This window comes from Engystomops pustulosus, chromosome 4 (genome assembly GCF_040894005.1).
Source record: "Engystomops pustulosus chromosome 4, aEngPut4.maternal, whole genome shotgun sequence".
In the NCBI taxonomy this organism is placed as follows: domain Eukaryota; kingdom Metazoa; phylum Chordata; class Amphibia; order Anura; family Leptodactylidae; genus Engystomops; species Engystomops pustulosus.
The window spans coordinates 47,488,676-47,512,877 of record NC_092414.1 but is presented as its reverse complement, the minus strand read 5'-3'; the positions used below and the strand labels follow the sequence as shown (position 1 = coordinate 47,512,877).

The window sequence follows — 24,202 nt, the reverse complement described above, 5'->3', positions numbered from 1 at the left end:
AGCAAGGAGTGTTCCTCCCCTTTGTACTAAGCCACCACTGGACAAAAACAATGGTAATTCCCTGTAAAATATGTAAATTATCCATTTTTTTTAATTTATTATTTTTTTTTTACAGGGAATTACCATTGTTTCGGTCCAGTGGTGGCTTAGTACAGGGGGGAGGAACACTCCTTGCTGTGCTAATGACTGCTGGAGCCATTGTTCTGTCAGTGGCCCTTTTAAAGTGTTGGTCTTAAATAAAGTAAATAAAAAAAGAGCCTGCCGAGTCCCATAGGGAACTTGTAGCTTCAATTTCCTAAAGTCAATGATAAGCAGGAACAGGTGCTGCAGAACGCATGTGCCAAACGCTGCAGAACCCCTCAACAAACGCGCCATCTCCCGCAGTATCTCCCAATACACACACCAGCCACTGCAGATCATCCCAATACACATGCCAGCCGCTGCAGAACCCCCCAATACACACACCAGCCGCCGCAGAACCCCCCTGTTACATGCCCAGCCACCGCAGAAAATCCAAATACACGCGCCAACTGCTGCAGAACATTATAATACACGTTTATTTAAATGTCTGTGCCAGTTATCTGGTGACTTTGCACTGGATAGAACATCTTTGGAGCTTGTACATGTATTTATAATGTGTCTGTGTCAGTTTTGTGTGGCGGCTGCTCTGTGTCCCACAAGACAGAAATATCTGCACCTAAAAGGGGCTGTTACTGCATAGTCATACCGTGCGCCCCATTTATTACTGACGCGCACTACAATTTTGACTTGGGTTCTAGCTGTTACGTGTCTCAGCTGCTGCAGAACCTCACATTAATGTAGAAATGCAGTGGTGGGGGAAGATATGTGGGAATGATGCAGAAGGGCTGCTTCATAGCTACTCCTGCACACAGGACACTAAGGGGTTAAGGCAGAGTGTGACAGGAAGACACTGGGGGAGGGAGGACTTATCTCTGGCTGATTCCTGTTTGCTGACTCCTCTTCAGGTGCTGGACATTCTCCCCGAGTATGAATCTCCCGCACTGCTGACATCCAGTGCTGGGATTGGCTGCAGGCAGTCTCCTCTCCTCCCTCTCTGTCACATGTTGGAGGCTGCTGCAAGGAGAATTAACCCTGCGTACCTCTGCGCTGCTGCTCTGCCGATTACATCCAGGGGCATAACGGTCCCTGGACATACGGCCAAATACGGGCCCCTGTCATTGGAAGGCACCGTAGTAGCTGCTATGGCTGTAGTTAAGCCCCTGGATAGGAGCCCTGACTGCGAGCCAGATCCGGCCATCAAAAGAGCCAGAAAGTTGGGCTGAGGTTTTACTGGATTTAAGGCTTGGTGTATGTCAAGAGCAATTACATTTTGATGTTGGTTTTCAGCATAGCTCTGTATTAAATAGCATAAGAAACATGCCAGGATAACCTTTCAGAATACTTTTGGCCAACCCAGCACTACAAATGGATGCTAATTATGTTCTAGCAAAAAATAAAAGTAATACTGGCCACTCGTTTTTTTCTTTACTTGCTGCTTTTTTTCTAGCCATAATACAAATTCTAACAGTCTATTCAGTAGAACTATCAGCTGTGTATCCACCTGACTTCTGCACAACACAACTGATGGTCCCATTATTAAACCTGACAGGGCACATCTGTGATGTGAAAACCTTTTCTGGTGACTACCTCTTGAAGCTCATCAAGAGAATGGCAAGAGTGTGCAAAGCAGTAATCAAAACAAATGGTGGCTACTTTGAAGAACCTAGAATATAAGACATATTTTCAGTTCACTTTTTTGTCAAAGTATATAATTAAACACGTGTTAATACACAGTTTTGATGCATACAGTGTGAATATCCAATTTTTATAAACATGAAAATGCAGTAAAGTCTTTGAATGAGAAGGTGTATCCAAACTTTTGGTCTGTACTGTATATACATACACCTCCCAACTTTCATAGCAGGGAAAAGTGGGCCAAAATATGCGGCTCTTCATCTTCCCCTCTTATTGTGCCCTCCAGCAGCAGCTCCCCCTCTTATTTTGCCTCCCGAACACAGCTTCCCCTCTTATGGTGCCCTCACAGTAAAATAATAAACACTAAAATTTTGCTGTGTTTTTGTAAGGGTCCATTGAGTGTTGGACTGATTAGAATTAATTAAGATTATAATTTAGGTTTGTTTTGTATATAAAATGTTTGTTTTAAACAATAAGTAATTGTAAGATACAGGTGACATAATTGATTCACTATTTAAAGTGGTGAATCCTTTTCCACTCTTGGATCTTTCCAGATATATAGAATCACTTTATGTGCCATTAGTAAACCTTTCATTGCGTCTCGTATATCTTTTCTTGAGCCCATTACTCCTATCTTGGTTTTTCGAGAATACAATTTTTGCTTCAAATATTACTATACACCCACTACGCTCTTTTATAGCCTCTATTATGTCTTACCGATATCATTTCAATTTTGTACACCTCCACATCATGTGAATTAAATCAACATCCACGAGTTCACACATGGGACATTTCCCTTTTTTCTGACCTCCGAATTTTTGGAGTATAATGTGGACTAATGTGTGTCAAAAATATTTGAGGCACCATATATGATAAGTTCCTAGTGGTACGTTTAATCATACCAAAGGAGTCATCCCACTCCTCTTCTGATAGACCCGGGATATATTTTTTCCCCATTTTTCATAGCAATATGGGGCATTTCCTATTAATATTCTACTATCTAGTACTTAACATAAATTTGGACATCATACCCTTCGACTTATTTTGAGCTCTTATTACATTAAGGAGAAGATGTTGTGCTACCTTAAAATCGACCCTAGCATTGAAGGTACACCCAAGCTGGGCACACTGTAGTGAGTCCCCCTTTCCAATTCCAAATTGTGATGACAGTTCCTCTAAATGTTTTTAACCTGTTATTTTCTACTATTTGATGTACAAATTTCACCCCCTTTACCTACCAAAACCTGAACCCTTCAATCGGGGCTAGTGTCCAATCCCCTTCTCCCCAAAGTGGTGTTTGGTGCAAAAAACTTTTCCATCCTAGATCCATTTTTGTTTTTTCCCCATATCCATTGCTTTAAAAGTAAATAATGAATAGTGCTCCTCAAATTCTTTTTTAACCATGACCCTAGTTTCCAATAAGCTCCATATATTCAAACATGCCAGGATAGACTTTTTGAATACTTTTGGCCAACCTAGCACTACAAATGTATGCTACTTATGTTCTAGCATAAAATATATTATATATATTTATTACACACACACACTTATATAATATTTATATTCAAACCTTCATGATAATCATAATTGTGCTTAAGTGTATTTATGATTTTAACCATATCACAAATCAGTGAAATTCTGTAGCTGTGCAGCCACAAAATATTTACCAAGATTGGGGACCGCCAATCCTCCTTTTTCAATTGGTGCATATAACTTATTAAGACTTATCTGTGCCCGCTTACCCGCCCATATGAAATCCCTTATTACCTTTTCTAGTGACCTAAACCCTTTTATTGATATTACTAATGGGCTATTTTGCAAAACAAAGAGGGCCTGTGGCAATATCACTATTTTGCAGAAAACGAGCCTTGCTGCCATCGTTAAATTCATTTTTTTTCCATATGCCCACCTCAAGTCTAATGTTGTCCAGCATAGGTTTGAAGTTTAGATTCATATACTCATTCGAGTCTTTACTGATCACAATACCCAAGTATCTCAATTTCAACTGAACAGGATTTTTTTTATTTCCTCATCTGGGGAATCCAATAAAAGGTATGAGGATTTACAACAATTAATCCGCATATAACTGCAGCCTCTACTCTTTTGAATCTCCAACAAACCCCCTTTTCAGGTTATTTTCTCTTAGTAAACATGCCAAGGGTTCAAGTGATACCGCAAATAACAGCCTGGCACCTTTGCCTTGTCCCCCTGTATAAGCTTAATGGCTCCAAGGCCCTGACATTAATGCTCACTCTGGCCAATGTCCCTCTGTACAAGATTTTAACCCAGTTGATAAAGTAAGGACCAAATCCCATCCTACTAAGCACTGGCCAGATATAATCCCACTCGACACGGTCAAATGCGTCAAGTGAGACCAACATTCTCCTGCATCCAACTTCACATGGTGTCTGTAAATTCCACCATGTGTTTAAAATATTGTTACTGAACGATCTCCCCGCCATGAATCCCGAACGATTTTCGTGCCTCACCGACCCTTTGAAGCCTGTTTGCTAAAATTTTTGCTAGCAGCTTCTAGACAGTATTCAGCAGGGGGATCAGTATATAAGCCTCCAGTTCTTGTGGATTTTTCACTTCCTTTCACAGTAGAATAATAAGGGCCTCTCTCATGGATTTGGGGAGCAATCCTTTATCTAGAGAGAAGTTGTAAACACCCAACAATACCGGTAGGAGCAACTCAGATAATTCTAAGTATACCTCTGGAGGGATCCCATCTGACCCTACTGCTTTCCCCTTAGATAAATTTTGCAATGCTTCCCGCATATAACTTATGGTAATTGGACTATCCAACATTATTGCGTCTTAACTATCATCTTTAGTATTGAGATGTTGACCAGCACCTCCCCTTTTTTCTTAGCTTCAAGTTCCTAAGTTCAGAGGAGTATATATATTTCTTAAAAGTATTCACTAAATTCCTTGCTCTTATTGCACTAATCAACTCCCTTGGTGTCTGATTTAGTTATTGATGCCACTCTTCCCAGGTATAGGTGTAGTGACCTAAAACAGACCTCTGGGTCTGCCCTCTCAATACCAATCACACTTTTTCCATACAGAGAAATTTCAGGCAATCCTGAGCCTCTACCCATTCATTGTTATTATTTTCAGTTGGGTCTGCCAAAAATCATCTTTCAAGCTCCAGTACACTGGCTTTACCTGCTGTACTTTTGCACCCACCATTTTTCCTGAAGTGTGCAATACAGCCCCCTATCGACCCCCTTAGGTATGCCTTCAATGCGTTCCAGCCTATACCCTCATCTTTCAGACTCTTCCAGTTAGCCAAAAATATTTTTATATCCTCCATTACATTACTTTCAAGGGTGATTTCGGACACTAAACCACCCAAAGATCCTTATGGATCATTATTGTTTAGTGTCCCAAATCACCCTTTAGTTTGTAAAAGAAAAAACTTGTATACTTAACTTGGTCCGGAGCGCCCGTTGCTCCAGTTTCTTTGGATTACTGAACAGGCATGGGGAGCACCAGAAATGGGTGTCTAAATGGTCCCACCTCCAGGCAAGTATAGAAATGTACTTTTTTTTCACAGTTGTCGCAGAGAGAGCTCAAACAAAGCGCTATGGGACAGATACCCCCTCCACAGAGCCTTATGGACCTATGGTTTAGTGTCCCACATCGCCCTGACAGGTCCTCTTTAAATTAATTTACTTTCAATTAACATCTCTGATTGTGGTGGAGGTCTTTTCTTATCTTTTCTATTCAACCCACCCTGCCAGGACTTCTAGCCATAACTCTACAGAGTAAACTTTGGCTCCTGGGGTTTCATAATTCTTCCTGCAATTTTACAACCTACACAATCACCCCAATATGTTCCTGATTCATAATTTTTCACCTATATCTTTGCCCCCTTATAATTTTACTTCCTCTGTATAAATCGGGCCCTCTAAATTTTAGTGCTCTCTCCGGTTATAAATGCCCCCCCCCCATAATTTTAGTGCCCCATTGTCTCAATCAAAATTAGCCGGGGGCTTCCATCCCTGCCATTGCACCAAATTTCCTTTTGGTGATCTCAGCCTCTAACATTAAAGAAAATATACCATCAATACCAAGCACGATAAACCAGGGCACCTTCACAGTGTATCACAACATAATGAATAATATTTTAACCTATAAACAGATAATTTCTAAAAAAATATAAACACTGCCATTTTTCCTATTAAAAACCTTTAATAAGATTTATGATCATAAATGATAGACCAGCTAAATATTTAGAGACATAAGGTCAGTTACTCTGAACTTTTTCAGTAACATTACATGTTGTTGGTACCACATTGTATAGGAGTTAAGACCAATATGATACCACAATATACAAACTACAAACATTGTATGAATGCAAGACCAGACTGCACAGGGTTTGTTTTAGTCTGTATCCATGGAAACCTTAAAGCTGAAAGTAATCATTGTGAACAGATTCCAAACCTACTTTTTATTTATATAATTATGTAGCTGTTGAACACCACCTATGGGTTGAGTTTCACTGCTGTGCAATAGCCAGATTGTCTCTTCTTAAACCATGTAGTAGAATAAAATATGCCACTTTGTACATACATTACATACATAATATATTAGACAATGTTTTGTCTATACTAGACATTCATTCATTAATGAATGAATTCATTAATTTACTTAATTATCTACAGATATAATCCTGGATCTGATCACGAAAACCGGAAAAAAATATCCAAGTTGAAAGTGTTTTATGCATTTTTTATTTTGGAGCTTAGCCACATAGAACCCCCCCCCCCCCCCCCCGTTCATCCAATCGCCTATTCTGCTAATTCAAAGTAGTACTATTTATTTCATGGCTTCCTGTACAATCACACAAGTGGTATAGGTTGCCTTAGGCTTTATCAATCGGAAACAACCCAGAATAGAAGCGAAATGTCAATATGTAGAAACACACAAAACATACAATCTGCATGGGAATGCTGGAAAGCTTGTTTATTCTGCTGTACTTATATATTTGCAAAGAGAATCTCAACCATGACATTTTCCAGGACATAAAGAAGAGACAAAGGCAACAATTAAAAGCTGGAAAGGCGGCTTCAAGTACAACTTGCAGGATGGATGAGAAGGGCAAAAAGCTGGAGAACTGGAAGTTGCAAAGCAGTGAAAACAGGGAGACGCGGTCTCACTGGTCTGATACTCACCTGGAGTATGATGCACCTGAAGAGAGTGCGGTTGAATAAGGTTGTCTAAATCCACAAGAAGCTAGAGGATATACAGGCTGACTTTGCCTGTGAGTGGGAGAAAACAATCCATGGAGTCAATGTGGTGTCTCAAGTTTAAATTATTCATTCTAAACTAATGATTTTACAATAATATTATTAACTTACTCTTAAAAACAAATGGAAATATTTGTTTCCCATTTTCTGAATACAGAATCATTATTTTGAAATATTTTAACTCTGATGCTTATACCTTAATCTAAAAGTAGTTTAAAGATGAGGTTACCAGTTTTCAGTAAAGAATACTCCATACAAACTCATGAAGGCAGTTTAATATTTCTACCAGTCAGTAGAAATTAACTTAATAAATGACTACAAGTACCTTATTAATCATCTTAAAGGGAACCTGTCAACAGGGACCTCATTTTTACTAAAGACACTATTTACGTATTTGCATTACCATATAATGTGTGAAAAAATAAAAATCGCTCACTTCTTAGCCCCCACCTTTGTGCTCCTGTTTAGCTCCTCCCTCCTGCTCCTTCACAGAGCTCATGGCTTAGTGAACTGACATCAGTGGAGGGAGGAGCTTTACAGGAGTAAAATGGTGGGGGCCACGTGTTGTTTTTTGAAACGCATCCAAACCAAAGCCAACCACTGGGACTAAACAGAGGATTCAGTCAGGTGCAAGGCAAGTTATAACACACAATTATATTGTACTGCAAATGCTTAGAAAAGGCAGAAAGGCATCTTCGCAATGCAGATGCAGCTGTAGTAGGCTTTTGCAACCTGTCTTTAGTAAAAATGAGGTCCCTGGTGACAGGTTTCCTTTAAAGACATTTAAAGAAAAAAATCCCTAGCCTAGTGGCATCATCCAGAAATGTGATCTAGATAAAAAAGACAGGGAGAGCTTCTTTATGATGTTATTCAGTTTTCTGACAAACCCACTGTGGATGTCTGTTGAGCAATGGCACGACAACTGGACAGCATGTCAGTTTAGGTCGGTAAGTCCGGCAGAGACCTACAGCAAGGTTTCTGGAAGAAACTTAGGCGCAGTTGGTTTGGGCTAAAAATAATTAAAGGTGTAATAAAGATATGAAATGAGGCTTATTTGTGTGCTTTCTACATTAAACTCTACAAATGTTGCTGTGACTGTTGATGATCCATTTATCCTTCAGTATCCTTCAGAGGGTGCATGAAGAAGTACATGCACCCACTGCATCAGTATCTGAACCTAGGAAAGGGTGATGGAATAATGCTGTACATATTTATAACATATTTTGGTAAAAGTTACTGCTTATTTAAAAAAATTTAATTGGAAAAATGACAAAAAGCTACATTTGTAGTAAATTACTTATTGACAAATTTAATAAAGAAAAAAAATAATAATAAACTATCTCTTCAAGCTAAGTCTCACATGTCATGAAAAAAAACCAAATTAAAAATTGTTATGATATGTAAAGCATGTCATTTAGAGAAGTGCATGGCAGAACATCAAAAATTGACCTGGACATTCAGGTCACAAGAAGATATGACTAGGCAGTAAATAAAAAGTTCACTAAAATCATCACAATTTCGGCTTTCACCAATTTCAATTTCCACTTCAAATACTGCACAGCTTTTTACACAGCAAGTGGAAGAGATTCACAAACAATTCACATATTCACATACAGCTGCTGCTGTATGATGTGGATTTTAATTACACAATGCCAGTTCATCAGTAGGACTAAAATAATATCCACTATAGTGTGCTGTTTCAGGGTGAAAAATTGCTTTACTTTTATGATAAAACATTAAACATCCTAGATCTGAATGAATTAAATAAAGCAAAAGTTCAGCAGAGGAGTAATCAATAATCAATAGAAATCTAATTTATTAACAAAAAAAAAATAAAAAAAAACAACTACAGGCTGATCCAACTTTGATATGTCTGTAAAACAAGACAAAATGAGTCTCCGTATTGTGTGTGGCCTCCACGTGCCTGTACGATCTCCCTACAACTCGTCACGCTCCCGATGAGGTTGTGGATGGTCTCCGGAGGGATCTGTCAACTCCTGGACAGTCAGTGGTGCAAAGTGACGTTGGTGAATGGAGCAAGATATGATGTCCCACATATGCTCAATCCAATTCAGGTCTGGGGAACGAGCGGGCCAGTCCATAGATGCCTTCAACTTTCAGGAACTGCAGACACACTTCAGCCATGTCTAACATTATCCTGCATTAGGAGGAACCTAGGGCCAACCACACGAGCATATGGTCTCCCAAGGGGTCCGGCTACCTCTGGTGAGCACATGGAGGGCTGAACCAGTCATGCTGAAGGATGCTGCAGACAGCAAATTGCTCTCCACAGCGTCTCCATACACTTTCACTCACATGTGCTGAGTGTGAACCTGCTTTCATCTGTGAAGAACTCAGGGCGCCAGTGGCAAAACTTACCAATCCTGGTGTTTACCAATGCCAAGTGTCTTGCACGGTGTTGGTGTGTAAGCACCGACCCCATCTGTGGCCATTGTGTCCTCATGGAGTTGGTTACTAACCGTTTGTGCAGACACATGCACATTTGTGGTCTTCTGCAGGGCTCTGGCAGTGCTCCTACTGTTCCTCATTGCACATAGGCAGAGGCAGCAGTCCTGCTGCTGTGTTGTTACCCCCCTACAGGCCCCCTCCACATCCCCTGGTGTACTGACCTGTCTCCTGGTAGTGCCTCCACCCTCCGGACACTACCGAACAGACACAGCACACCTTCTTTCCACAGCTTGCATTGATGTGCCATGCTGAATGAGCCACCTGAGCCACTTGTGTCGATTATAGAGTCCGTCTCTTGCTACCACGAGTGTGAAAGCACCACCATTCAAAATTGACCAAAACATCATCAGTAAACATTGGTACTGAGAATCAATCTGTGGTCCGGATGACAAATGTAGCGCATGGTCCGACTGAGCACCAGAACCCCCATTACAATGCAGAAAATTGTGTCACATCTAGAATAGTGCGTGTGTGGAACATATGTGTCTCGGACACTTCTTAAATACCTGTGCAAGCAGTTTGCACCTAAAAGAATGTGCAAAGTCTGACAGAAAACTGACGCATGGTTCTTAGTAAATGTGCCCCAGTGTGTGTATATGATTTATATATATTGTATGTTTGAATAAATATATTTGTAGAACTTGAGTTTGTATATACTTTGTAGAAATTCGTGTCTGTGTATAAACATAAACATGTTTGTACAAAAGTTTACAAATGTATTTCTCTAAGGGAATGGGGTACCCAGAAAGAAATCTGCTATGGAGCCCAGCCTCTCCTAGTTACACCCCTGATATTTAGTAACAAAAACACTGTAGTGAGCATTAGCCCTGCAACAATACCATCTTTTCACAATGAAGAAAAATCCAAATACATGAACACTTTCACAAAAAATTACATTGTGGGCAACAGTTATATCTCCTAAATACCATTAATTATGGCCAGTTCAGATTGCCATTCTTTTATAAATTGTCATCCATCACTCCCACAATACTTAAAATTTAATTGTGTGTGTTGTATGGAAGTGTTCGGGTATTTGTTGGGGCGATTACATCAGCTTCCTTTGAAGTTCCACATTCCGTCCCCGAAGCAGAACAGAAATTTGCAAAATTAATCCAGCAGTGACATTTGTAACTCCATGGGACAAAGTACTACAACACAAAAGAATTAAGGCCTTCACACCTTTACTCTAAACAACTCTGACACGTTAATTACTGCAATTGGAAATCAGAGTTGATGGATAAGAAGGAAGCATCAAATTAAAGTCTGGAAAAGTCATGAAAAAAATAAAACAAAAATTTGTTTTATTATTTATTTGCTGCAATTTTTGCAGCTCTGCTTTGCTCTTATTTAAATGATAACATCTTATGTTATCATTTAAATAAGAGCAAAGCAGAGCTGCAAAAATTGACCTGGACATTCAGGCACCATTGACCCTCGGTCACAAAGAATGTCTCTAATGTCAAAAATGTTCCAGTCATTTCATTATCCATTTTTCAGTTTATTAAAATATAAATAAAATAAAATTACTTATATAATAATTTTAGGAACACTAATACTGAAGCACTAAGTACACTAGATTATGCCATCTATTATTGCTTCTGGAAACTTATAAATTCATTAACATCTTCATAATGCCATTCCAATTGTTAATATAATCAGGTCTAGAACTTACGGTAACTATAATTGCTTCTATGGAGGTTTTTTATTTAATATGAATTTTCGGAACCCCTTTCCTCTATTTTTCCATTTTTTCCCCAACTCCTTCAAAAATCCATAACTTGGGGGGCGATTGTGCACGGCTCACTGAGGCAGAAACAGGTGATGAGAGTTCCATGTCGGCCTCGGCAAACTAACCTACTCCAAAGCCAAGCCTACTCCAAAACTGCTACCATACCCTGGGGGAAAATGCCGCCGAAGCCCAGACAGAAAGATGGCCACCAGCAGCCGTCTCTTTCACAAATGATGCCAAACAGGAACATGATCTGGGTTAGCGAGTGGCGGAGGTAGAGACTAGGACTTACAACCTTGCTGATGCATTTGAGGCAGATAGGAGAGTGGATATAGTTATAGTGGACAATGCTTATAAGCTCAACCTGCTTAAGCTTAAACTAGAGGACTTTGAAACCCGCTCGAGGAGGGCGAATATTCGCATAAGAGGCTTGCAAGAATCTATTACCGACTTGTCGGGTACAGTGTTGAAGGACATCTACCACCAGGATGAAAGATTGTATGCAAATGAGCCTGAGGGGCTCCAGGCTCCATTATCACCTATAGAGCTCGGAGCCCTTCAGGCTCAATTGCATACAGTTCTTCATCCTGGTGGTAGATGCCCTTTGAATATGATCCATGCCCAAACTCTCACTGTAGTGGGCAATATCGCCAGGAAAAACTTTAAAGGGTGCGGCCAAGTAAAATGCATCCCTGGCACGGGATCTTGAGGTTCATGACCCACTCTTATTGGCAGCCCGTAACTGCCAACAGTTACTCCATCTATCATAGTATTATAGTATATAAGGCTGGAAAAAGACAGAAGTCCATCAAGTCCAACCTTTAAAGAATTAAATGTTTTTTCCCCATAACCCCTGATATTTTTTCTCTCCAGAAAGTCATCCAGGCTTCTCTTGAGCATGTACATAGAATCCGCCATAACAACCTCCTGCGGCAGAGAGTTCCATAGTCTCACTGTTACAGTAAAGAACTTTTGTCTATTTTGATGGTAGATCCGCCCCTCCTGTAGCCGTAGAGGATGCCCCCTTGTCCTGGTCACAGGCCTAGGTATAAAAAGATCTTTGTAGAGATCCTTGTACTGCCCGTTCAGGTATTTGTACATTGTAATGAGACCTCCCCTCAGTCGTCTTTTTTCTAAACTGAATAATCCCAAATTTTGTAATCTGTCATTGTATTTTAGTCCCCCCATTCCCCTAATAATCTTGGTTGCTCTACTCTGTACTCGTTCCAGTTCTACTATGTACTTTAACACTGGTGCCCAAAACTGTACACAATATTCCATGTGTGGTCTGTACAGTGATTTGTATAAAAGGCAAAACTATTACTTTATCATGAGAATCTATTGCTCTCTTAATACATCCCATAATTTTATTTGCTTTAGTAGCAGCCGCCCGGCTCTGGTCACTAAAATTAAGTTTACCATCCACCAATAAGTCTTTTTCAACTCCAGTTTTACCCAGTAAGTGACTATTTAGAACATAAATTATACTTGGCCAAGTACATAACTTTACATTTATCTACATTAAACCTCATCAACCATTACTCTGCACACTCCTCAAGCTTCCACAAATCCCTCTGTAATGCTAAAATATCGACCTCAGTGTTAATTACTTTACACAGCTTAGTAAGCTTAGTGTCATCTGCAAATATTGAAACTGGACTGTGTAAACCCACTACAAGGTCATAAATATTAAAAAGAAGTGGCCCCAATCTGAGAATGTGCCATTAATGACGACCCTCTGTTTTCTATCACTAAGCCAGTTACTTACACAGATTTTCCCCTAGTCTCATTTTATGTACCAACCTTTAACCCCTTCACGCTCCGTGGCGGATATATCCGCCACGGAGCGCAGTGACTTAGCGCTCAGTGGCGGATATATCCGCCACGGCGCTTATGCCGGCTCGGCTCTGGATCAGAGCCGAACCGGCATCGGGAGACACGGGGTGCCGGCTGTAACTAATGGCCGGCACCCCAGTGTAACACCCGCGGTCAGCGCGACCGCGGCATCTAACATGCATCTGGGGGATCTTTCCCCCACGATCGCCCCCCCCCGAACAGTTTTCGGGGGGCGCCGATCGTTGCTATAGCAACTCTGGGGTCCGATCTGGACCCCAGAGTTACCTGCAAGAATTGCCAGTAAGATGGCGTCTGTGACGTCATCTTACTGGCACAGTGCCAGCCTATGCAAGTGTATAGGCTGACACTGATAATACTCTGCAATACATCAGTATTGCAGAATATTATCATGAAGAAGCAATCAGATGATTGCTTGTTCATGTCCCATGGTATAAAAGTGAAAAAGTAAAAAAAAAAAAGTTATTCAATAAAAAAAATAAAGTCATAAATCACTAAAAATGCCCCAAACCCCCAAAACATATAAAGAGACATATAACTAAAAAAAAAGTCTAAATCATAACACAAACCCCACACATATAGTATCACCACGTCCGTAACAACCCGTAGAATAAAAGTAAATCATTATTGAACCCCCAGGATAAACGCCGTAAAAAAAAACTGTTATAAACCCTCCAAAAATTATGATTTTTACCTTTTCAATCCCACAAAAAATGCTATAAAATGCGATCAAAAAACCATATGTACTCAGACATGATACTGGTGCAAAGAACAACATGTCCCGCAAAAAACAAGCCATCAACCAGCTCCGTAGCCAAAAATGTAACAATGTTATGCCACTTGGAAGACGGCAATACATAAATGATAGATTTTTCCCCACATTAGGGTTTTGTTTGACAAATTTAGTAAAACGTAAGAAAATATATTCATGTCTGGTATCCCCGTAATCGTATCGACCCATCGAATAAAGATAACATGATTATTAGTCTATACGGTGAACACCAAAAAAAAAAAAGTAAAAAATCCAGTACAGAATTGATGCTTTTCTACTCCTGCCCTCAAAAAAAGTTCCTAAATTTTCAACAATAGGTGATACCAACCCCAAAATGGCAACAATGGAAAAAGCATCTCGTCCCGCAAAAAAATGCCGTCACATGGCCCCAATAACGAAAAAGCGAAAATTTTATAGCCTTCAAAAGGGGCCAATGAGGAAACTAAAATTCTGGCAGCTGCAGCGCCCTCCTTCCCTTCTGCACCTCGCTGTGCCCCCATAAAACAAGTCACAGCCACATGTGGGGGGTCTTTGTACTCAGGAGAAATTGCAGAACAAATTGTATGGTGGGTTTTCCCTTTTTTTTTTATTTTGGAAATGTGTAAATTTTAGTGCTAAATGAACGTATAAGGGAACAATATGACCATTCTAAATTTCACCTCCATTTTGATTCAATTACTATGAAGATCTCAAGGGGTTAACAATCTTCGTAAAAGCTGTTTCTGATAGCTTGAGGGGTGCAGATTTGAAAATGGGTAGATTATATAGGGGGTTTTGATGCTAAATATGTAAAATTTCATTCAAAACTGTATTTATCCCCAAAATAGACAATTCTGAAAATCCGGAAAAGCGATATTCTATTTGTAAGCCGCGTGACATCAAAATAAATTATCCAAACATTTCAGAAATTATGAAAATGTAAAGTAGACAAATGGGAAATGTTATTCTGCAAGTTATTTAGGTGGTAAATCTATGTGCCTGAAAACGCAATGATTTAGAATTTCGAAAATGGCAAATTTTTCTAAAAAATTTATCATATTTTCTTTTTTTTTGTAAATAAACGCAAAACTTATCAGCCAAAATTTACCACTAAAATGAAGTACAACATGTGGGGAAAAAACAATCTCAGAATCGCTTTGATAAGTAACAGTGTTCAAAAGTTATAACCATATAAAGCGAAGCAAGTCAGAATCCAAAAAAATCGGGCTGAGCCTTAAGCTACAAAATGGCTGCGTCCTTAAGGGGTTAAGCGGCATGGTGTCAAAGGCGTTTGAAAAGTCCAGATATACAACATCAACAGCGTTCCCCAAATCCAGTCTGGAACTTACTTTCTCGTAGAAGCCAATCAGATTAGTCTGACAGTACCGATCTCTTATAAACCCATGCTGATACTGGGTTATAAGGTTATGAACAGTGAGATACTCCAGGATAGCATCTCTAACAAACCCCTCAAATATTTTCCCCACGGCAGAAGTTAGACTCACAGGTCTGCAGTTAACAGGATCGCTTTTTAATCCTTTTTTGTAAATTGGTACCACATTTGCTATGCGCCAGTCCTGTGGACCATAATCAGTCCTCAGGGAATCTTCAAATATTAAAATACATGGTCTGTCTATCACGGTACATAGTTCATGTAGAACTCGGGGGTGTATGCCATCTGGCCCAGGTGACTTACCCATCTTAATGGGTGAAATCCATCGCTGTCTTAAAGTCAAACCTTTATTCACAAATGTTGAATAGTTTACACTACTACTTTGAGAAACTAACTTAGTCCGTTAGACAAAATATCGGGAAGTGCAGACTCACCAGCCCATTGAAGGTGAAATTTGTCCAACACCTCCTGGGGGAATAGGGTAAAATGCTTGAATATCTGGCGTCTGGGAATGTCTGTGTGCACCTGTGGAAAAAAATTAAAATAAATTTTCATTTACTAAGATGCAGAAATATGAACAGAACACAGCTTTGCTGTCAATATTTAGGCTCTATTTTTCCATGTTTATGACGGTGTATGCACAGCTTGCATTTACAATGCATACGTTAAGCACGTGGAAAGGTGACTTTTAGCAATCTTGGCAAGCGGACACGAGAGCCACATCAGACAAGACTTGGTATAGTTTCCTAGCAAACAGTATATCAATTGCTTGCTAGGGATGTATTGCCAGATCATCCAATTTATTTCAATGGATGAATCCCACACTGGAATCCAGATGAGTCATAAATCTACAGCAAAAATCAGATTCCAATAGCTAATTTTTTTGTGCTGTTGGTCAAATCTTATTAACTAAGCTGCTACTGTACAAGGCACCAGAAAATAAACAAATAACACATAATGGGGATTATTTACTAAGGGTCCGCGGGACCGCAATTCCATCAGGTTTCGGGAATATTTCGGATGTGCGTAGAATTGCTATGGGTTTTTGGCACACGCGATTGGATTGTGGCACACCGGCGCCAGCATGCATGTGACAGAAATGGGGGGGTTTAGCCGTCGGACAACCTGGCGAATTCGGACCGCGGAATTTAAAAAAAGAATTGTGTCGCAAGATCAAGCACTTACGTGCACCTGGAAGAAGCAGGTGAACTCCGGCAGACTTTGGCGCAGAAGCGACGGATGCAGGAACTCTGGTGCACGGGCTTAGTGAATCGCGGCTGGCCCGAATCCACGTCGGACAACGCACCACGGGATCGCGACGGGACTGGGTAAGTAAATCTGCCCCATTGTGTGAAAATAAGAGAAGGATTGAAAGGGCATTAACCCATTTTTTTCTCTTCAAAGCAATGTGAAACTTAGACTAAGTTTGTATAAATGACTTTATGCACCGACTTTGCAAATTAACCATCAATACTAGAAATTGATACATACTCCAGGTGCACTACCTTACACGTTAAATTATAACAAAAACTAAAAAAAGAAAATTTTTGCTGTAGAATTGCTAGGGTTAAAGAACACATGTAAATTATGTGGAATATGTAGAGAACACTCAAACCAAAAAAGAGGGGGCTCCACAACACGAATAGTCAAATGTTAATAAATTTTATTGTAGAAAAAATATGATTAACCCCTTAGCGCTCTGCGCCGTAGCTGTACTGCGCTGAGTCCCGCGAATAGCGCTCAGCGCAGTACAGCTACTGCGCAGAGACGATGCCGGTTCAGCGCTGTATAGCAGCCGAACCGGCATCGTTAGCCGCGGGATTTCAACGGTAATCTACCGTTGACATCCCCGGCTATCACCCGCGGTCGGAGTGGGCTCCGATCGCGGGTGTTTAACCCGTTAAATGCCGCGGTCAACGCGACCGCGGCATTTAACATGCCTTCTGGGGGTCTTTACCCCACGATCGGCCCCCCCGCACCGTTTTCGGGGGGGGCCGATCGCTGTTTTGGCTCCTCTGGGGTCCGATCGGGACCCCAGAGAAGCCTGGAGGGTTTACCTTTAAGATGGCGTCTGTGACGTCATCTTAAAGGCAAAGTGTCAGCCTATGCATCTGCATAGGCTGGCACTGATAATACCCTGCAATACATTAGTATTGCAGAGTATTATCAAGAACAAGCAATCAGATGATTGCTTGTTCATATCCCATGGTGGATCATGTAAAAAAATGTAAAAAATAATGTTTTTCAATAAAAAATTACTTTATAAATCACTAAAAATGCCCATAAGCCCCAAAACATATAAAGAGACATATAACGCTCAAAAAAGTCTAAATCATAACACAAACCCCACATATATAGTATCACCGCGTCCGTAACAATCCATAGAATAAAACTAAATAACTATTGAACCCATATGATGAACGCCGTAAAAAAAAAACGTCAAAAACCCGCCAAAAATTATGATTTTTACCTATTATATCCCACTTAAAATGCAATAAAAAGTGATCAACAAAACATATGTACTCCAGAATGATATTGTTGCAAAGAACAACATGTCCCGCAAAAAACAAGCCATCAACCAGCTCTGTAGCCAAAAACGTAACAATGTTATGCCACTTGTAAGACGGCGATGCAAAAATGATAGATTTTTTCCCCACATTAGGGTTTTATTTGGCAAATTTAGTAAAACATAAGAAAAAATATTCATGTCTGGTATCCCCGTAATCGTATCGACCCATAGAATAAAGATAACAGGATTATTAGGATATACGGTGAACACGGAAAAAAAAAAAAGTAAAAAATCCAGTACAGAATTGATGCTTTTCTACTCATGACCTCAAAAAAAGTTCCAAAATTTTCAACAATAGGTGATACCAACCCCAAAATGGTAACACTGGAAAAAGCATCTCGTCCCGCAAAAAAAATGCCGTCACATGGCCCAAATAACGGAAAAGCGAAAATTTTATAGCCTTCAAAAGGGGGCAACCAGAAAACTAAAATCCTGGCAGCTGCAGGGTGCTCCTTCCCTTCTGCGCCTCGCTGTGCCCCCATAACACAAGTAACGGCCACGTGTGGGGGGTCGCTGCACTCAGGAGAAATTGTAGAACAAATTTTATGGTGAGTTTTCTCTTTTTCTCTTTTGGAAATGTGTAAATTTTAGGGCTAAATGAACGTATAACCGACAAAATTTGATAAATTTGAAATTTCTAAATTTCACCGCCATTTTGATTCAATTACTATGAAGATCTCAAGGGGTTAATAATCTTTGTAAATGCTGTTTCTGATAGTTTGAGGGGTGCAGATTTGAAAATGGGTTGGTTATATAGGGGGTTTTGTTGCTAAATATGTAAAATTTGATTTCAAACAGTATTTATCCCCAAAATAGTCAATTCCGAAAATACGGAAAATCGCTATTCGATTTGTAGGCCGCGTGACGTCAAAATAAATTATCCAAACATTTCAAAAATTATGAAAATGTAAGGTAGACAAATGGGAAATGTTATTCTGCAAGTTATTTAGGTGGTAAATCTATCTGCCTGAAAACGCGGTGATTTTGAATTTCGAAAATGGCAAATTTTTCAAAAAATTCATCATTTTTTCCCTTTTTTTTTGTAAATAAACGCAAAACTTATCAGCCAAAATTTACCACTAAAATGAAGTACAACATGTGGGGAAAAAACAATCTCAGAATCGCTTTGATAAGTAACAGTGTTCAAAAGTTATTACCACAGGAAGAGACACTGGTCAAATTTCAAAAAAAAGTTGCGAGCCTTAACCTGCAAATAGGCTGCGTCCTTAAGGGGTTAAAAGAATACAAATATGTACTGTTTGATGGACAACTGTGCACAGGAAAAATGTGCCCTGGCACTAAACAGCGTGGGCTAAAACTATGTACATCATTTTACACTGTGGAAATTGAAGAAAAAAAAATAGGGTAAAAATATACTCCATATTAAAAAAAACAACCTAATTCACAATCCAGTGTTAAGTCCACAAACCTGAAGTCCACTTCACTGTCCGTTCTGTCCAGTGCATGCAGCAATAATCTGCAGCCAGCGGACAAACACAAACAAGTAAAGATAACAGCCCAGCACATTCAGGATGCCACAGAAGGTCTTGATAAAAACAGGTCTTCCTTTAATGAAGTTATACGGTTATACAGTAGATAAGGCACAATAAAAGACTTCTGCTTTTCAATGCCAGCATCTTCGTAATGATCCCTTACGCTTAGATCTTTTAATGCACTTATCTGCTGTATGACCATCAATAAAGAACTGTTTTCATCAAGACCTTCTGAGACGTCTTGAATGTGTCGGCTGTTGGCTTTACTCCCTCCATATTTACTTTCATTCCTACACCACCTCAGTATCTGGTGGGAAAAATTCATATCCTTTTTTTTGTTAATTATGATATGAGTCACAGATGCAAGTTAAAGACTTACTGCTGTGAATTTCTTTTACATATTTAATAGTTCTTTGTTAGGTTCCCAGATTGAGATTTTTGAAGCAAGCAGAATACAGGGTTTAAATAAAACTCATATGCAATCTTCTTACTCACCCTCTATTTTTAGCATGGTTTCTGCTCAAAGGTTCAAACGAGAAAGGTCTGTATCCCTGATAGTCTACAGCAAACAAAGCTGCAAACATCAGCCAAAAGCCATCTATGCTATGTGAGGACCTTAAAGGGGTTGTCCACTTACTCAAACCATATCAATTATTTGGTGAAAGGAAAAGTTATACAATTTTCCAATATATTTTCTGTATTAATTCCTCACTGTTTTATAGATCTCTGCTTGCTTTCCTGCTATAGAAAGGTTCTAGGTTTACTAGAAAATCTGTCCATGGTCACACACGTGCTTAGCTCATATCACACAGTTATCAGAGCTGCGTGATATAACGAGCCCTTCACATGTGTAACCATGGGCAGATTACCATCAACTAGAAACATAAAAGCTTCCAATAGGATGACAGCAAGCAGAGATCTAGAAAAATGTGAAGAATTTATACAGAAAGTATATTGGAAAATTGTATAACTTTTCCTTATTCAAACCATATCAATTATTTGCTGAATGTGGACAACCCTGTTACGGCCTAATGTCTCAGAGTGTTGAGTACAGCTACATCGGGAAGAGGCTGATCACTCTGTTTGGATTAGCAAGAGATAATGTGCATGTGTACTGTACAAGATTTGATTTTAATTATATGACTGACTGGAGCTGGTAGAGTGATGGTTCTCATGAAAAACAAAAATGTGGCCACTAAGCAGTGACAGTAAATACTTTACTGTACCATTATTGGACAACAAAGGGGTATCCCAGTCTTTACATATCTCCTATATCCTGTAAAAAGATGTTAAATTCTTGTTAAATTCTTCCTTTGCTTTTTCAATTTCTCCTATGTTTGGTCACCGCTTTAATGAACTGTATTCCATCACCAAGGTGCTAACGGAAAATTTAGCAGAAAACTGATCTGTATCCTGACCCGTGTTGCCCAAAATATTGCAAAGAATTACTGATATTTTTTGCAATGTATTCAGACTTCTCCTCTATTCACTTCTCAAACTCTTGTCCATGTGTACATGTACTGTAGTTGAATACATTTTTACATTGTAAAATTAGACTGAACTAATGAAAATAAAAATCAGGATAACTAAGCACCAATATTTCTTTACTTTATCCCCGTTACCTTGTTTTTGATTGATGTCTGCAGGAAGATGTGGCGAGTGGGAACTGTGACTGAATGGCTCGTTGTTGTATGGAATGAGAGGTGTGAGTGGGTGTACCCCATGCGAAGGCTGCACCACAGGAACTTTACTGGACTAAAAGACAAAAACAAAATATTTTATTTTAACCAGGGAACACAAGTTTTAGATAAATGAAATGACAAAACTTTTGTAAGGATTGTTAATTTTCTTTACTTACAGGGGTATTCTCATCTGGGCATTTACATTTAATTTAATTCATTTGCCATATGTAAAGATTTATTCAATTGGATATTTAAAAAAAAATGTTCCTGTGTGAACATAATTGCTCATAAATGTAGTCATGTTGTCCTTTAGAAACGAGATAGCTTCCTCAGATACAACCACCCCACTGGCAGCAGTGGACAGACATGCAGTATTGAGTCCTGCATGACCTCCTGCATTCTGCAATCATTACCACAGGACGGCTGTGGGACATGCAGTATATTGCATATTTTATATACAAAAACTTTTTGTTTCTTTGTACAATCCCTCCAGCAGAGGTGGCCGTATCCAAGGACACAGCCTTGTTTCTAAGGGACAATATGACTACATTTATGAGAAATTATCTTCACGCAGGTAAATTTTTAAAATAACATCTAATTGAAGAAATGTTTATATATAGCAGATTAACGAAACAGAATGTGCATGCCCAGACGAGAATACTCCTTTAGTCAGGAGACCCAGATTGCTTCTCAATGCAATCCTCAAATTAATAGTTTCCTATGCGTTTATTCACATAAAATCTCCCATTTATCAGTGGGAAAATAATTCAAAGCAGTCATTCACCACCTGTGAATTTGTTGAATGTTGAAATATATGGAAACAGAATTTATATACCACAAGAAAAAGGGGTAATGGATAAATCCTAATTTCACTTATAAATTATTGGAAAAAATGAGTGATGTAAAACATAACTTTTACTGTAATCAGAGATAAAAAAAATGTTGATAGTGCAGAACAATTTTTCTGCACGAAGTGCTAGCGTAGAAAAAAGGAAAAAACATGGACGTGTAAGGGCCCTGTGGCCTCCTAAAAGTAATGAAGCAATGATGATGCTGTAATACAACTAATTGAGGGCTCACCTTATAGGCTAGCGGTACATGTCAAACGATATATCCGTCCGTTTGGCTGTGCATGGATATTGGTTATTATTGTAAACAGAAGAAAGAATGTCCGTATAACTGTTCAGTAGTTTATAAAACATTGCATCCATACAAGGTACACTGGACAGGAAAGAATGTTGGTGTGAACAGGGGTCAAGAACACCCTGGTTCAGACGTCTACCAATCTCTAAATGCCTATCCTCAGAACTGTGGTCCTAGATGGCCACAGTCCCTACTGGAACCTTACCCTAAGTAACTGGCCCTAGTAATGACCTATTACAAAGGTGTGGTCCTATATATGTAAGAGCTATTGTCAAAGACTGGGATGGACAGCCCAATCCCTGTAACAAGAATTGGTACACATAGGGTTAAGCAACCAAATGCCGACAGGGGATATATAGGTTCACCAGATTTACCCTAAAAAAAAAACAAAGTATAAGTCACATAAACTCCCATATGCTAGAAAGGGGTAAAAAGCTATATGGAAACGGTGATCAATATTGACAATAAATGTTCTAGTGAGGAGCAGAAATTGCAGTAGGCCAAGCGATGTGTTTGACTGTGGGGGCGATGTATGACTGCCCCTTGCACAGCTTGAGTAACCAGTGGGTCATTCTTCTGTTTACAAATCCAGGAATGCGGTCGGATACATCTTTTGATGTGTACCTCTAGCCTGTAAGTTGAGCCCTCCAGTTGTATTACAGTTGTATTACAGCATCATCACTGCTTCATTAGGAAGGCCACAGGGCCCTTACACGTTTATGTTTTTTTCTCTTTTTTCTAGACTGGGACTACGTGCAGAAGAATTGTACTGGACTATCAACATTTTTATCTTTCTGATTACGGAAACAGAATTTACAAAAAATACTGTAATTACATTTTTGATAACGTGTACAGAATGGCCATTGCCCAGGACCTCTATTACTCCTTATCCCTCTCAACAGCTCGGCTGAGCATCATTTACTGTAATAGGAAAGTAAAAGTTTAGCAGTGGACATAGAATTGCTACTTTCATTAGAGTTGCACTAAGCATCGAACTTTCGATACCAGAAGGCTTATTACGGTTCAATACCAGTGTTATGTCATTTCCTGTACTGGGCGACTATGCACTTTTAGGGATTCCTGTTGTAGTGGCTGTAGGACACAGTTGGTTCCTGTATTGCTCAAGGGAATCCTCTCTGACAAAATGTCAGCTTCAGCACAGCAGGAACAGTCATCAGAGAAATCACATAACATGCATACCTCCCAACATTTCTGGAAGGTAAAGAGACAATTATTATTTTTATTATTGTTATTAATAATAATGGTCTCCATAATAATAATAATAATAAAAAAAAAAATTGTCTCATAAATTACAATAATAATCTCTGAGACGATCCCTCTCTATATATCAGTGCAGCAAGTGTGTCACAGTGCAACAGTGACAGCTCTTAGTTACCAAAAATCTATTGACAAGACATTCACTAAGCCCATAGCTTAGTGGTAAGAGGCTCTATCTTTCTCTATGGCAAGTGGAGCTGTGAGGTCTGGGTTAGAATCCTGGGCTGGGCAGAAATTTAGTTTAATTAATTTAAATAAGAGCCTGTGTCTGGGGAATCCCTAGGAGATGTAGTGACCATATATGGACAGATGGTGATGTCTCCCTGATGAAGTGGTCCCTGCTCTCCGCTAACCTGGCACATCTCTCAAAAAGGATTCGCTGCCCGATGTCTGTAAAAGCCATTCAGTACTATAAGTTCTGACTTTGTAAGTATATACTATGCGGACACAGAGTCGGTACCCAGAAAGGAATATCTGGGACAATCTCCCAGCTGCCCGTGATGCGGGGCAGAGGGGAAAAAAACCCCAAAAAAGCAAAAAAAAAAAATAAATTGGGACTGTCCCGGGATGGTTAGGAGCTATGGATATGAAGGAGTCTAAATTATTTATATATTTACAGTCAAGAGCTTTACCATTGAGCATCTATAGATATACATGCTGTCACTGGGAGGAACAGTCTAAGAGCTTTAATACACACATTACGGGAAAAATATGAAGTGGAATCAGGACATGTCATTTATCCCTGTGGATGTTGATATCAAATCAGATAACCCTGTCAATTTCGCAAACGGCAGAAACCAGCTGGGTGCGGGATTACCGCCGAGGTAGAACCCACAGTCATTCCATTGTGTGCGGATGCCCAAAAAA

The 24,202-nt window shown here is 39.5% G+C and overlaps 1 protein-coding gene across 9 annotated transcripts in view; it reads right to left on the bottom strand.

The window, feature by feature from the left end:
• TCF7 (transcription factor 7) overlaps positions 1–24,202 on the bottom strand; it is a 119,257-nt gene that overhangs the window by 18,250 nt on the left and 76,805 nt on the right. For 6 of the 9 annotated variants that reach the window (XM_072145824.1, XM_072145825.1, XM_072145829.1 and 3 more), the window contains exons 4-6: positions 20,855–20,987; positions 15,605–15,695; positions 6,900–6,986 (exon numbers count right to left, since the gene is read on the bottom strand). In XM_072145824.1, coding sequence (XP_072001925.1) covers positions 6,900–6,986; positions 15,605–15,695; positions 20,855–20,987 — 311 coding nt within the window. The remainder of the gene's footprint in view (positions 1–6,899; positions 6,987–15,604; positions 15,696–20,854; positions 20,988–24,202) is intronic. The other 3 variants (XM_072145826.1, XM_072145827.1, XM_072145833.1) reach the window with 1 other exon arrangement.